This window comes from Panthera leo, chromosome E2, assembly GCF_018350215.1.
Source record: "Panthera leo isolate Ple1 chromosome E2, P.leo_Ple1_pat1.1, whole genome shotgun sequence".
In the NCBI taxonomy this organism is placed as follows: domain Eukaryota; kingdom Metazoa; phylum Chordata; class Mammalia; order Carnivora; family Felidae; genus Panthera; species Panthera leo.
Genome location: NC_056693.1, coordinates 54,607,129 through 54,622,407, shown reverse-complemented (window position 1 = coordinate 54,622,407; position 15,279 = coordinate 54,607,129). Strand labels below are relative to the sequence as shown.

General features: G+C 56.6%; 2 protein-coding genes and 1 long non-coding RNA gene across 4 annotated transcripts in view; 1 reads left to right on the top strand and 2 right to left on the bottom strand.

Moving 5' to 3' along the window:
• Positions 1–4,307, bottom strand: part of LOC122209155 (c-Maf inducing protein) — a 230,939-nt gene extending 226,632 nt beyond the window's left edge. The window contains exon 1 of the mRNA XM_042920864.1: positions 3,974–4,307. Within this exon, the coding sequence (XP_042776798.1) occupies positions 3,974–4,273 (300 nt within the window). The 5' untranslated portion in view covers positions 4,274–4,307. The remainder of the gene's footprint in view (positions 1–3,973) is intronic.
• A 739-nt stretch (positions 4,308–5,046) lies between these two features.
• On the top strand, positions 5,047–5,401 carry LOC122208848. 2 transcript variants are annotated; one of them, XR_006197357.1, is made up of 2 exons: positions 5,047–5,123; positions 5,259–5,401. It is a non-coding gene; the product is annotated as an uncharacterized LOC122208848 (long non-coding RNA). The 2 variants fall into 2 exon arrangements; XR_006197356.1 differs by having other exon boundaries at positions 5,053–5,133.
• A 4,058-nt stretch (positions 5,402–9,459) lies between these two features.
• GAN (gigaxonin) overlaps positions 9,460–15,279 on the bottom strand; it is a 96,666-nt gene continuing 90,846 nt past the window's right edge. The window contains exon 10 of the mRNA XM_042921012.1: positions 9,460–9,498. Coding sequence (XP_042776946.1) covers positions 9,492–9,498 — 7 coding nt within the window. The 3' untranslated portion in view covers positions 9,460–9,491. The remainder of the gene's footprint in view (positions 9,499–15,279) is intronic.

The window sequence follows — 15,279 nt, the reverse complement described above, 5'->3', positions numbered from 1 at the left end:
ATTCCCAGGCAGAAACCACACCGTGGGGATGAGCCCTCCACTCAGCACCAGACACCCAGTAGGTGCTTAGGTTAACAAATTCCGAGTTCAGGAGGTTGCTGCCGCAGAGAGAACACCAGAGTAAAGAGACCGACAAGGATTCAGGTGACTTCTCTTTTCCTTTCAGTGACAAATGTTTCCCAGAAACATTTCAATGGGGGCAGCAGAGTGGAGAACGTTTAAAAAAAAAAAAAAAAAAGTCACTGATAAATTAAGGCTTGAAAATAAAGAAGGCCACCGTCACCTGTGCTCCGACCCCCATCGTGTTTGGCCAGTGAATAGGTGACTTTCCAGACCGGACCCACTCTGAGATGGCATGTGCTGCCAGTAATAAACTCGGGTGAGAGCAAAGGTAGGCAGCCTTATTTGTGCCTCTTCGGAGCAGAGGAAACAAAGCCCACAGACAAAAGCCCTCTTCCAGCGGACAAACACGTCTAGCAGGTGATCAGATTCAACCCACACGTGAGAACAGCAAAATGGATTCTGGTCTTGTGGACCCGGCTGCTTCGGCAGGACTCCCGGCCGTTGGCTACAACCCACACGACGATCAGCAGCCACGAAAGGCCCAAGGAGGCCGGGGGAGTGAGAAGCCCAGGGGTGCAAAAGGGGAATGAGGCACCACGTCTAGGCCACAGCCTGAGCAGGCCCCCAGGTGTGGCCATGTGCACCCCAGGGAGGGGGCGGACACATCCCAATCACCCCTCACACGTCAGCCAGGTCGCGGTCGCCTCTGCGTTTCCTTCTTTGTTTATGAGCGTTGGGGATCCAAAGTCTGGAGCGCAGAGTGCATCAGGCCCTTGCGCTGTCACAGGCCGCGTCAGGCACACCGCTGGCTCGACAAGGACTTAATCAGTAACTGGCCCGGGAGACTGGCACAGGGGCCAGCTCCAACCTGACCCCACAGAAGGCAAAGTTTACAGCCGGGCCAGGGGGTGACGCCGAGCCCATCTCCCCGACAGGGAATCAAGACAGGTCCGCCTGAGGGGTGCACCCGGCTGGAGCTGCCTACCAGGCGGGCTGGGAGCCCCCCGTGTGCTTCCAACCCTAGCTTGATGCAGCTGTGGTGCCGGAAGCCTTTATCTCTGACGACGAGCCAGTTTAATTGGATCAGTGTAGACACACTCCAAAGACGTTTGGGCAGCAGTGTATTTGGTTTGTTTATCGGTTTGAATCCAGATCAATCACTCTGAGTCTTGTTCCTGAAGCCCACACGATTAACCAGATAACTGCCAGATGGATCTGAGCTGGGCTGTGCAGACGGCTTAATATACGGATGATGTACATTTCATGGAAGGATATGACCTGATAGGGAACAGACTTGGCCTGTCGGCAGCTGGGGGCCGGGGCCTGGGGACTCTGCAGAGCCACAGGGCTGCACAGGGCTTGCTGCTGTAGAGAACTACACTCAAATTCACCTTTGTTTCATTTGGGCTAATATTTCTCAATAGCGTGCTTGGGCCACACTAGAAAATGCAGACAGATTACATAACGCCCAGGCCTCAGGGAAACCCCTCAAGGGCTGCTTTGCTTCCCGAGGGCCCGGACACCAAATAGGTGTCTCATGGCGGGACAAGGTCCCTGGTGCAGTGGCAACCCCACCTCTACCCTGGAGGCCGCCCCCACAGCCGGCCTGCCCTCGGCGGCGCCCTCCACGCTCACAGGCCGCGGCACGGACAGCCCTACACCCCACTGGAGCCCACCATGGCAGAATTTAAGGACACCCTCTGCCCAGAGGGCTTGGTGGCCGCAGGCGGAGGAAGGGGGACTCGCCAGCCCATTAGACGCCAGCTCATAGTTCCTCCTTCCACATTTCCAATGCCAGAGTGGGGCTCTGCTCAGGCAAATCTTGTTCTGTGGTCGGTCCTCAGTCCCCCGTCCTGAAAAATCACAGCTCCTCTCCAGAGAGGCCCAAGCTACGAAGGTACCGTCCACCTCGGCTGGCGAAGGTGGTGCTGGGGAAGGTGGTGCCGGGGCCTCCGGTTGCTTAAGAAACCAGTGCCCAGCCTCAGCCTTTGTTCCCTTCCTCTCTCTGCTACATACCTCTTGAGCAATCAGAGTAAGGGGGGTGGCGGCCCAGCGCCTCCAAAGCTGACTTCCCCCAGACCATGGCCAGCAGCCGCTGAGCACGCGCTCCTGGCCTCTCCCACGGAGGGTCACTGTGCCTCTCAACCACTTCCTCCCCACACCCCCAACTCCCCTTCGTTTTGAAGAGTGGTAGAAAAACAACAATGCCTCCCCTGAAGCAGGGGGAAATTCTGAAGCCAGATTTGGGGGCTCCTGGTGCCAGGCAGGGAACCACTGGAGGGCACGGGTTCCTCCCTTGAACCTGAGAGGCTGCGTGCCGGGGAATTTTCTGAGGCTCTCCCTCCATCAAATGAAAAGCCAAATGCCGAGGCCTGTGGCTCCGGACGGGCTTGGGAACATGCATGAGCCTGAAACCGGGCCTGAACCGCTTCACGGCAACCAGCGATCCTGTGTGAGGAAGCTGTCTCTGCAGGTACTGCACCAACCTGCCCACAGGAAAGAAAAAAATAGGTGTTCCAGGCACGTCGGACCCAAAATTCAGAATAAGAGTCCTGGTGTGCTTCAGGGCTTTCGGGAGGGGGGAGTGGTTTCGAGGAGTAGGGCTTCTTCTGGTAACTTTTCCCCCTCCCCATTCCTTGGAGCATGTGTCACGGCCTGTGACACACTGCCAAGGGAACATGGATGCCGGGGAAATGTCCACACACGCTACACGTTTGTGACATGCCATGTAAGCGACACCCTGTTTCCTGGCTGGGTTTTCTTGGCACAGGTGTGGGCAGGCATTGAATTTTGCCACCAGCGCCACAGCCACCACGGCCACCCCCCCCTCCCCCCACTGTGCTTAGTAAACAGGATCGCGGCTGCCCCAGGGGGAGTGTGCATTCTGGGGAAGACCTGCCACCTCTCCACACAGGACGGGATCCCCTCAGCAAGGCTCAGGCCCAAGCAGAGCTGGGGCTTTAAACCGCCCTTGTTTCAAAACACAAAGCATCCTGTTCAGGCTCCTGCCTGCCGCCCCCACCCCCTGCGACCCCACCACCACCACCGATGTCTTTCTCCACCTTGCAGATTTGATTTCGGAAACAGATCCAGGACTTCCCTGCCTCTCATCCAGCTGACCCAGTCCTAGCCATATATTTAAAACAATAACAATAACAAAATAAAGCCAGCAACAAAGAACACGTATACACACACACTTCGCAGACAATGCAAGACCAGGGCCCCCACAGGCCAGCTTTCACTCTAGAACTTGACCTCCCCTTGGTGGGGAGGAGGCAGTCCGGGACCCCTATCCCCTCCCCCTCCACTTCCAACCTCCCAACGTGCAAATGAGATTTTTCAGAAAAGGAAGCACCCGGTTTTGCCTACCAGCCTGGGCAGGAAAAAAGACAGTAGAGCCCAGAGAGGCACTGCTTGTGCAAATTCTTTGGGTTTTGGGGTTTCGAGGTTGTTAGGTTTTCTTTCTTTCTTTTTCTTTTTTTTTCTTTTTTTTTTTGGTTGTTTTGTTTTCCCTTCCTGGGCAGATCCAGATGGGCCGCGGGTTTTCAGAAAGGGAACCCCCACCACCACCGGGGCCCAGCCCGGGTCTATCCCACGGTCCCATCCGGGAGGTCCCCAGACGCCCAGGATGGGGTGGGCCACATCCTGTGCAGAATTCAGAGGGTCTCCGCGAGCCCGCCCGCTGGGCACCGGCCAGCCGCGAACACAGGCCAGCAAAGGGGGAGGGGGGGGCCACCGGGCTCCCCCCGCCCTCCCCGCCCCCCGGGCCGGCCCGACACCCCCGGCGCCCCGCAGGCCCCGGGCTCCAGGTGCAGCGGCGGGCAGGGGGCGGCGGCGGGAGGGGGCGCCTCCCGGCCCCGAGGCGAGGCGCGGGGGTGCCGGCGCGCCGCCGCCGCGCAGAGCGACTCACCGTGGCGGACGCCAGGCTGTTGTCGGCCAGCGTTAGGTGGTGCGGCTCCCAGCGCCTCAGGAATTTCGAGGTGAGGATCTTGCTGAGAAAGGTCCGCGGGTGCCGGATGACACAGACCTGGATGTCGCCCTCCTGCAGCAGTTTGTACCTCATCCCGTTGCACAGCAGAAGGGCCCGGCGGCAGGGCACGGCGCCCATCTTCGTGCCCTCGGGGGCCGGCACGTCGCCCCCCAGCAGCGGCTTGGTCTCCTCGATCTGCCGGGGGTCGCCGCCGCCGCCCGAGCTGCTGGTCAGATCCATGGCCGGCCGGGCCGGGGCGGGGGCCGGGGGCGGGGAAAGGGGGCTGTCCCGGGCTGCCGGGGCGGCGGGGCCCCCGAGCGGCGGCCCGCACCCCCCCCACCGCCCAGGAAGGTGGGGGGGCGTGGGGCTGGGGGGGCGCCCGGCAGGGGAGGGGCCGGCGGGCGGCGGGCGGGCGGCGGGCTGGCGGGCGGCCGGCGCTCGGCGCTTCCTCGCGGCTCCGCTTCCTCCTAGCTCGTCGGGTGCATGCTCGCGGCGGCCGGAGCGGCGCGGCGGCGGGCGGCGGGCGGCGGGCGGGGACGCGGGGCAGCGGCGGGGGCGCGGGGCCGCGCGGGCGGGCGTGTCTCGGCCCCGCCGCCCGCTCGTGTGTACAGTACGTGTGTCTGGGCGGCCGTCCGCGGGCGAGTGTGCGGCGGGGGCCGCGGGGGCCGGCTCAGTTGAGAGATTGCAGAAGCCGCTCGGCGCCCGCGCGATTGGTCCCCGCGGGGTCATGTGCCCGCCCCTCTGACGTCAATGGCGGCAACGGCGGCCGCCGCCGCGGCTTCGGCCTCTCGCAGGCGGAGTCGGCCGCCGGGCGGGGACGCGAGGGGCAGAGGCGCGGCCCGACCGGAGGGGGCGGCCCCTGGGGAGGGGGCCGCGGCGGGCGAGCCCCGGCAGGCCCGGGTCCGGCCCCGCCCGGAACGTGGGGGTGGGCGGGGGCCGCGGGGGCGGGGCGCGTGACGTCACGCCCAGCCGCGCCCCCGCCGGTGCCCAGGCCGGTGCGGAGCGGCGCGGCCCGCCGGCCCCCACCCGCCCCAGCCGACCCCGATCGGACCGGCCACCGCCGCGGGACGTGTCGACGCGGGCGGCCGAGGTGCGGCCAGGTGCAAACCCAGGGACCGCGGCTGGGCTGGGCTGAGTTGGGCTGGGCTGGGCTGGGCCGGGCTGGGCTGGGCCGGGCTGGAGGGGCCGGGGCTGGGCCGCTTGACCTCTGACACCCCCTCCACAGCTCAAGCTGTCTACCTGGCTGGCCAGATGGGGTCGTAGAACAGGATGGTTCCTCGAATTGAAAATGCCCCTCAGTTAACCGGATAATGAACCCACACTGCCCTGTCTCAGCCTGGCGGATTCTGCAAGCCCCCTGGTCTTTTACACATGTCTGCCGGTCTTCAATCCGTCTGGGGGGAGGGGACAGACTCCCCAGCCCCCCTCCTTCTGCCCCTCGAGTCTGACCCCTCCCAGGCACCTAGACAACAAAGTCCCTCCCCAAGTTACTGGGCCACTCTGTCTTCTGCCTGCGCCCCAGCAGTGCCTGCTTCTTTGCCTCTGCGCTCAGGCCAGGCCGTTCATCCCTGTATCCGCAGGCCCAGCACAAGGCTGGGAGGGAATCATATTGGAAGCACCCCTGTGGAATGAAGCACAGTGTCGCTCAGGAACTCTAACTCTGAGGCAAAACGTCCCCTTTCTGCCATTAAGGGCGCACATGCAGCCACCCAGACTCAGCTCCTCAGCCAGGCTTTCTCACGGCCACACGCTTCTGCAGCTAATGCCATTTAAGCCCCCAGATTTTTTGCCTTTTTTGTTAAGTGAAGATACCTCTGTAGTGAATATGTGAGTGTGTGTTGAATTACATCGTGAATGCTGGCACTTTGCCCACAGCATCCCTGTCATGGGGATTATCCCCTCCCCACTCTTTCCCAAGAACAGACACGATGGACGAGCTCCTGGAAAGATCCTATCCCTGAGCCTGGCCAGGGCTGGGGTGGGGGGGGGGGGGGGTGGCAGGGCTGGGGGGCCCAGCATATGGTATGTGTCAGGAGAGGGACAGAGCTGTTCTCTCCTCCTGGGCCCTGGAGGAGGCAGTTAGGTGAGAAAACAGGGAATTAGTCAATTTCTCACACTTTGCCGGCAAATTCTGTTCTTCAAGTTCTAAACTTCACTATGGCCTTGAGAAAATCATTGGGCAAGAAAGGGTCAAGCCCACCCCCACCCCCCACCACGTGGTACACATGTGGATTCAGGGCGTGGTTGTGACCAGGACTCCCAGGCCATTAAGGGGTGGGGTGAGGTCAGTTGTTCAACCCTTTATTGAGCTCCTCCTGTATGCTGAGTGCTGTGCATGCATACAACTGTTCCTTCCCATAGCAACCCTATAATATAGGTGCCATCACCATCCCCTCTGGCAGATGAGGGTACAGAGAGGCCGAGTAACATGCCAGGCTCACTTAGCTCATCAGGCTCTGAGCTTAGAACCTGGGACAATGTAAAGGCAATGACCACGCGGTGCTTGGGCTGCGGGAACACAGGAGGGACACCTAATCCAGCCAGACTGTGGCCCTGGGGTTCACATCCTGACTCCGCGAGGTCTTCAGGAATCAGGTAAAGAAGGGAAACGGTGCTCCTGGAAGAGGGGATGGCACGGAGAAAAGAGGCGAGGGGAGAATACTAGGGCTGTCTGGGAAACTGCATGCATTTGCCAAGGCCTGCAAAATATCCCAGGGTTGCAGGGCAGAGGCCTAAGAGGTGAGCAGGGGCCAAGCAGGCTGTGCTGGGACCAGACTTTCCTCCGAGAGCAGTGGAAAGCCACCGCATGGACTACGCATGAGAGTGGCTCATAGATGTCACCTTTATAAGGTCACCGGCCACAGCATGACATGGACGGGGTTAGCAAAGGAGCAGCCTGGAGACACGGAGACCAGTGCGGAGGCTGTCGAGAGTTCCCAGGAGGGAGGTGATGGGGGCCAGCATGAAGTCACGGAGTAGGACAGCTCAGAGCAGCTGCTGTCCACTTCAGTGACCGCCATGGACACTCCTCTCCCTGGTCAAGGGTGCAAAACTCCAGTGGAATGTACCAGAGTGCAAGGAATCCCTTATTTCTTCCAGGACTATTCCAGACATCCTCAGCTCCTGCTTTGGTAAAAATTAAATCGGAATATTATGATAAAAATAAGCAGCACACCAAATGCCGCAGGTACTATGCTGGGGCTTTCCTGTTTATTCTCCTTCCTTCCTCCCAGTGAGCCCAGAAGGCAAGAATCATCATCATCCCCGTCTTAAAGGTGAGGAAGTTAAGGCTCAGAGATGGTCAGACAACTATGGGAATCCAGCCAAGATGTGAACCCAAAATTTCGCTTGACCTGAAATTCCACATTTTTCCCACTCCTTCTTTGTAGTGTTTTCCTGCGAGGGTACCCGGGGGAAACGGGTTGAATTCAACTGATGTCATCGTTAAATACTGTTTGTTGGTTTGCATTTGGAGTCAGTGACATGGAGCCCCGGGATGCTTGTAAGAGGGCGGCCGAATCCAGGAGTTCTGGCTGCCAACCGAGCTAACTGAGTGCCTGCCCGCAGCCAGAGCTCAACAAAAATGCAGCGACTGATCAATTGAGAGTCAACACCCACCTATTCCCTGGTGCTTAGGGAAGTGCCGGCAACAGGACCGGTCTGTACGCTGGGCCGTGCTGGTACTCAGCGGGTGAGATGCCGAGCTCTTTGCCTCCCACTGTCCCTGGTTCCTGACCTAATACCGAATGAGTCCGGCCACCGGATTCCATCAGAAGCTCCCTCCCTGCACCCTCCTCTCACCCCCAGTCCCTGTAGGAGACCCAGTCCTGTCTAGTTTCCATGGATGGATCACACACCCAAGTCACCCTGGATGCCATCAGGACCCAGACTCTACAAAGAGCAAGCCAGGCCCCTGAGAGTGCGCCCTCCCGGCATTGAACGGGAGAGGTTTACAGAGCAGCACAAAGGCTGCAGAAGTTCACAGACCCTTCACTCTGCTTGGGCTCCCACAGGCCGGTCTACTCACCACAGGTCACGGGCCAAACCTATCATTTCCTGCCTTCTCTGCTGGCAGTCTCTCCTTGTTTGAGCCAGTCCCAAAGGACAACCTTCTGCTCTCAGCCTGCTCGCTGAAACTGCCTCTCTCCCTTCAGTTCAGCCCCCTCTGGGTTCACCCCTAGGTCGCCCGGGTGGAAAGCCCACTCCGTGTCAGGCAAGCACAGTGCTAGGAGCGGGCGTTGCCGTGGAAAGGGAGTAAACCGCTCTCGTGGGCTCATGTCTCAGCGCCCAGGGACCTGAAGTCTCCCCTTGAGCTAGGGGGGTAAAGACAGAGCGGACTGCCCACAGAAGAAGGCGATAAAGTGGCAAAGTCCTTGGTGGGGGGAGGAGAGTTTGGGGCTGATGGCCAGCCCCAGGAGAGGTTCACCTCAGCACCCGCTTCCAGCAGCCCTGCCCCTTCTGGCAGACAAGCCTGCAGCTGGGTGTTGTCTTTTTTAGGGTGGTCGGCAGTGGGGAGCCTCACCCGCCTTCACCCGGCCCCCCTCTGGCCCCACCCCACCATGAAGTGGCAAACAGACCCAACACACTGTACCCTCCAAGAGGGCAGGGCTCATGCCACTTTTGCCCATCGCTGTGCCCGGTGGTTTACTGGTAAATGTTTAACGGCCAGCTCCTGGAAAGAAGAGAACCTGATTTAGAGCATTTGACACCTTCCGTGGTGTCACTGTCCCCACCATAGCAGTTTCCAAGCTAGCAGAGTGCATCACTGAACAAGGAGTTGGAAGATGACGCATCCCGCTAGAGGGTATGTCCACCTACGGATACGACATGCCAGGGGCCACACCAGCAAAAACGGCTTAGGGGCCAGATTCGGCCCGGGGCTGGCAAAGCGTAAAATACTGCCCATCGGGCCCTTTCACAGAAAAAGTCTGGTGACCACTGCAAGACATCTAACCTTCAGAACCGAGGTCCTCATGAAATGCAGTCGAAAAATTAGGAAGCGATACGTTTGATTAACCTTTTTAAAACTATACTTTAATTGTAATTTTATATAATTGAAGCGTGCTCGCTGGCTGTTTGACAGTCGCCTCGAAAAATTTCTGAAGAAGTAACAACCAGCTCTCAAGAGCCAGGATCGGATAGCTCCAGCCTGCCCGTGTCTCCAGGGCCTGGCCCAGAGGGGTACACGGTGCCTATCGAATGGCTGGAAATCACTGCCAGCATTCTAACGACGAAGCCACTTTTCCCTGCTTCCTTCGTTGTTTCATTCAGTTCCGTGAAACACCAGTCTATTCGCACCTCCTGGGCGCCAAGGACTTTGTTAGGCAAACTGGTTCTCCCTTATCCGCGGGGGATACGTTCCAAGACCCCCAGTGGATGTCTGAGACCACGGGTAGGACCGAACCCCATAGAGACCGTTTTTTCCTGTATATACACACCGACGATAAAGTTGAATTTATCAGGCCCTGTAAGAGATTAACAACAATGACAAATTATAAGCCAGAACAATGACAACAATAGACTGTAATAAAAGTTATGTGAGGGGCACCTGGGTGGCTCCGTCGGTTAAGCGTCCGACTTCGGCTCAGGCCGTGATCTCACGGTTGGTGAGTTCGAGGCCCGCGTCGGGCTCTGTGCTGATGGCTCTGAGCCTGGAGCCTGCTTCGGACTCTGTGTCTCCCTCTCTCTCTGCCCCTGCCCCATTCGCACTCTGTCTCTCTGTCTCTCAAAAATAAATAAACATTAAAAATTTACGAGAAAAACAAAAAAACTTGGTAAAAATAAAGCTATGTGAATGTGGTCTCTCTGTCTCAAAGTCTCTTACTGTATCGTGCTCACCCTGTGATGATGGGAGTTGATAAAATGCCTACGTGATAAGATGAAGTGAGGTGAATGGCGTAAGCATTGTGACAGAGCGTTAGGCTACCGCCGAGAATCATCTGCTTCTGGACAGGGGGTGACCGCGGGTAACTGAAACTTGGGACAAGGATTCCGTTCTATGCTGGAAACGCAGGTCACACAAGATTCTGCCCTCACAGAGCTCATAGTTGAGTGTGGGAACCAGACACCCCTCCCTTCTGACCATCCCTCTCCCCTTATTTTTTTAAAAAAAAATTTAATGTTTATTTTTGAGAGGGGGGAGGGGCAGAGGGAGACCCAGAATCCGAAGCAGGCTCCAGGCTCCGAGCCGTCAGCACAGAGCCCGACGTGGGGCTCAAACCCACGAACCGTGAGATCATGACCCGAGCCAGAGTCAGACGCTTAATCGACTGAGCCACCCAGGCTCCCCCACCTCCTCTTAAAAAAATATATGCCAGGAAGAGAAATTCCTTGCCATTCCCTTTCCCGGCTGTATGTATCTCGTCGATTTACTATAGAGTGGGGTCATAACAGAACCTTTTTCCAGGTCATAGAAATGAGATCATGCCACAGCCTGGCACAGAGTTGGCACCTTGAAACCGTGAGTGAGCGGTAGCTATTTGACATGGCTACTGTCAGAACCCGTGTTTACACGGCCCTGATCACCACCAGCTCTCTGTCTATACAACTTGCCCAGACCGATCCCATTTGCCCACAAACTGGCATACAGACCCGATACAGCGTCCGTGCAGGGTTTCCAGCCCTGGCCGCTGTCAACATTTGGGGCTGGGTAGTTCTTCACGGCCGGCCAGCTGTCGTGTCGCGTGCACCGTGAGGTGTTAGCAGCGGCCGTGGCCTCTGCCCGCAGACACCGGTAGTGTCCGTAATCCGTGACGACCAGAATGTCCCCGGACCCTGCCACGCGTCACCTGGAAGGCTACCTCGCCCCTAGTCGAGAGCCCCCGGTTTCCAGGGAGATGTTTTCCCGCCCTCTCGGCTGGTGCACGCTGCTCCCCAGGCGTCCTGCGGGTGGCCGTCCGGGGGCCATTATATTGTCCACACTCATGCAATGGCACGTTCCTCCTCAGATGCCACTTCCCGGGGGCTGGAGCAAACACAGCTGGTTTTATCAGACTGTCAAGGAGCACAGGGACTCACAGGAAGGAGTAGGTCGCAAGCTGTTTTAACTCGCGTTTCTGGAGCCTATTTAATGGCATGAGGCCGTGCCTGTAATCAAATGCCGAACACCAAAAGAGGGCAACGAAACTGGTCTTGAGTGGTCCCAATTCCATACCTATCCGTGGCGCTTTGGGGCCACTCTCCCGAAGCTTACTGTGAAAACTCTGTCTCAAAATTGTATTAGCCAGGAGAGCGTTCCCGAACCTCATTTTTAACAGGCATGAGACACCAACATAATGGAGTACACATCCTGTCCCGATGGCGTTTAACATACTGATCAAATAATAAAATGTGCTTTTTGTCCTGCTGTGAGGAGAGGAGTCACGTTTTCATCGTGAAGTGGGGGAACAACCTCCTCCCTCTTCAGAGCTGATGTGAAGTCAGCTCATTTTCTAGGCTCATGGGCGGGGGCGGGGGGGTGGGGAACAGGTTTCCTATTCAGCAGCCTGTGATTCCGGGTAGCTCAACGATTATGCACCCCCACCCCAAACCTCCCCGGTTTCGGAGGGCAAAGCTGGGAACCAAAAGAGCACAAGATACCGTCCTCTCCCTTCCTTTCCTCGCATTCACCAAATAAGTCTGAGGTTAAGGAAAAGTATCGCAGAGGACCAAGTGTTTATCTGGAACAAATATTTCAAACATAGAATCAGCTGTTTGATTAAGATTGAGTTACCTGCACACAACTGAGCTTTAACAGCGGTTATCTCTGGGGTGACGGGACTATAGGTCACTTCTCCCCCCTTCTTAATGCTATTGAAGTATAGTTTACGTGAAATAAAACACGCCCAGTTCCAAAGAACAGGTTGAGGGGTGCCTGGGTGGCACGGTGGGTTAAGCATCCGACTTTGACTGAGGTCACGATCTCGTGGTTCGTGAGTTCAAGCTCCACATCTGACTCTCTGCTGTCAGTACAGAGCCCGCTTTGGATCCTCCATCCCTCTCTCTCTCTCTGCCCCTCCCCTGCTCGCGCTCTCTCTCTCAAATCTCTCTCTCAAAAATAAGCATTGAAATTTTTTTTTTTAACATTTATTTTTGATACAGAGACAGAGCGCAAGCAGGGGAGGGGCAGAGAGAGAGGGAGACACAGAATCAGAAGCAGCCTCCAGGCTCCAAGCTGTCAGCACAGAGCCCGACGCGGGGCTCGAACTCACGGACCGGGGGCTCGTGACCTGAGCTGAAGTCGGACGATCAACCGACTGAGCCCCCCCAGGTGCCCCTCAAAAATAAGCATTAAAAAAAAAAATAACAATAAATAAAGCAAACCAGTCAATAAAACATTAAAAATCAACAAATGAACGAACGAACAGGGTGATATGTGTTGATGAATGTACACACCCGTGTAACCACCATGTCCACCAACATAGCAACATAGAACATTCCCACAGCCCCAGAAGAGTTTCTTTGTTGCTCCTGGACAGCTGACCCCAGCCACCCACTTCCGGCCCCAGGCAGCCCCCGGTCTGCCTTCTGTCACTATAGATAGTTTTACCCTTTCTTGAACTTCGTATAAATAGAATCAAAAGATACATACGCCTTTGGGTCTGACGTCTGTGGCTCAGCATGACAGTCTCTCAGACTCATTCACGCTGGCGTGTCTGTCACGGTTTCTTTCGTAGTTGACTTGATACATCCATCACATGGATAGAGAACACGGGTAAGTGTTTTCTTCCTTATGTTCCCTCCCCCAACATTTTACAACAAGCATGTGCTGATTTAACTTTTTAAAAAGAAGATAAGTGCCGTCCGTTCTTTAAAAACTCACAGGGACTTTGTGAAGAGCCCAAATCCAGGCCGCTGTTGACGCGGGGAAACGGAAGCCACGCACGGCTACGCGGAGGACTGAAGGCCGTGGATCATGTTTTTCACAAATAAAAACCACTGTGTTTTTCAGATTTTGCATCTCTCTCCCACACCGGCCTTTGCCGTGAGTTGCTTAAATCGACCGATTTCAATGTGACCTCACTTCGTTCCCCTTCACGCTGGGCCCTCCGGACAACACAGAGACGGGCAAGGGGGGTGGTGTCACCCCATTTGCACATGAGGAAGTTGAGGCAGGACCAGGGGTTTGTCTCCGACCCTACAGCAGGAGAGTAAGGGAACGCCATCCAGGGGCTCCAGGGACGATGGCAAGGAGTGCGACAGCACAGAATTCGGATTTGGATCCCAGCTGTCCACCCTACTTAGCTGAGTGGTGATAACCCAATCTCGTCAACTCTCTGACCCTCACTCTCTTCATCTGAGAAACAGAGACCCAATAGCGATACCGGATCGAGCTAACGCGAGAATGTGTATAAAGTGCTCCAAACCAGGCTTGGGAAGAGGTCGGTGTGCGTGATGAACGGTAGAGAAAAATGGCTTCTTACCCTGGTATATTCTTCCTTCAATCACAGCACCAAACTGATTCCAGCCTGCCTGGGCCAAAGGGAAAGGAGTGGAGCTTTCTTGAAGCTCCAGCAGGGAAATGAGAAGGCGGCAGGCACCCAGGGGCGCCTGCGTGGCTCAGTCGGTTAAGCATCTGACTTTGGCTTGGGTCATGATCTCACAGTTCACGAGTGCAAACTCCACGTAGGGCTCTCTGCTGTGAGCATGGAGCCCACTTTGGATTCTCTGTTCCCCTCGCTCTCTGCCCCTCCCCCACTCGTGATAGCTCTCTCTCTCTCTCTCTCTCTCTCAAAACAAATAAACTTAAAAAAAAAAAAAAAAGGCAGCATCCAAGTGTCGCCAGCACAGAAATCAGAGTAGCTTCAAAAAGAGTGCAAATGGGCTATACAGAATCAAGGGTGTCTCACGGAATCCCAACGGCATAAAAGTAGCCAGGTCTCAGAAAAGACCAGAAACCAGGGCCCGGGGCCTTCTTTCTGCTTTGTGCGTCTGCTTTTCCCCACGTCATCCTTGCCCCCACCCTGGCCTTCTCTACTGTGTCACTTCAGCAGGACAGAAGGTGGCCATTTGAGAGGCCATCTGGGATCAAACTAGGAGCTCTTTGGCCCGGTTCCAAGGGAAGGACTTGGTTAGCTCAGCTTGGGCCAGATGCCCACCCCAGCCGGTGTTGGAACCAAGTTGTACAAATGTGGTTGCCGGCGACCAGTCCCCGAAGGTGAGAGGGATGGTCATACAGGTAGGTCAATGTGAGCCAGGCAGCACCCCCCCCCCCGCCCGCCAGAAATGTCTGATTGCAAGTGACATCCACTTATTTCGCTGTGTTCCCCAACCTCATGCATTTCTTTATTAATAATCATAGCAAATAACCATGTAGGGCTTACCGTGCGCCAGCCGCCGGGCTAAGCGCTTTGCATAGGTTGGCTCCTTAATCCTCACAAAAGTGCAATGAGGTTTATTTTGTGCATTGCACAGATGAGGACACCGAGGTACGGAGAGGTTAAGCAACTGGCCCAAGGTCACGCCTGCACTCGGCCAATCTGGTACCAGACCCACTCTCTTACCTGCTCGTGCTGTTTTCCATTTTAGCCCCAATCGTGCTTTTTCCAACTCCTCTGTTAGCCCAAGTCTCTCAAAATGAGAAAAAACAGAAGATGAGGAAGGAGAAGGATGTAATATCTGACATTTCACAAAAGCATTTAACGGTCGACAATGGAAAACACTGGGACTTCACTGGCTTTCTCTTTCTCTCTGTCCCGTTCTGAGTTAGAGTTGGGGGACAGGCATGGGTAGCATTGCTGTTGCCTCTCTGTGCAGCCCTGTGACACCTCCCTGGCCTGGAACACCGGGGACGGGGTCGGCCGCTTCTTTATGCCCTACCCTGTACCTACGCACAGCTGAGAAAACGTGTACCCCACTTCACGGTTTTCAAAACGCTTCCGAAAACAGGCAAAGAGATCAGTGCCAATGCCGTCCCTGTGACACCACAGGGAAAGGGGGTTTGTGGAAAGAATGTACACGTGAGAACCCAGCCGACGATGAACAGCCAGGCCTTGGGAGGGACGGGAGTCACGGCAGGGTCTGCACAGAACCTCCTGTCTCCCCTCTTTCTCCCTCATCTCTGTGGGAATCTGTTCCAGTGCCCCCTGCCTGTGTGCCTGGCACGGGGCCCCAAAAGGCCACCTCACCCCAGTCCCCCAGGGCCTCCCGGTTTCCCACTCCCAAACGTCCACGTAAAGAATCTGATGATCTGGCTACCCTTTATCCAGCCGGGCCCCCCTGAGCCTCAGGTTCCAGGCCCCGGGCTCAAGAAGGAAAGCAGCTTGCCA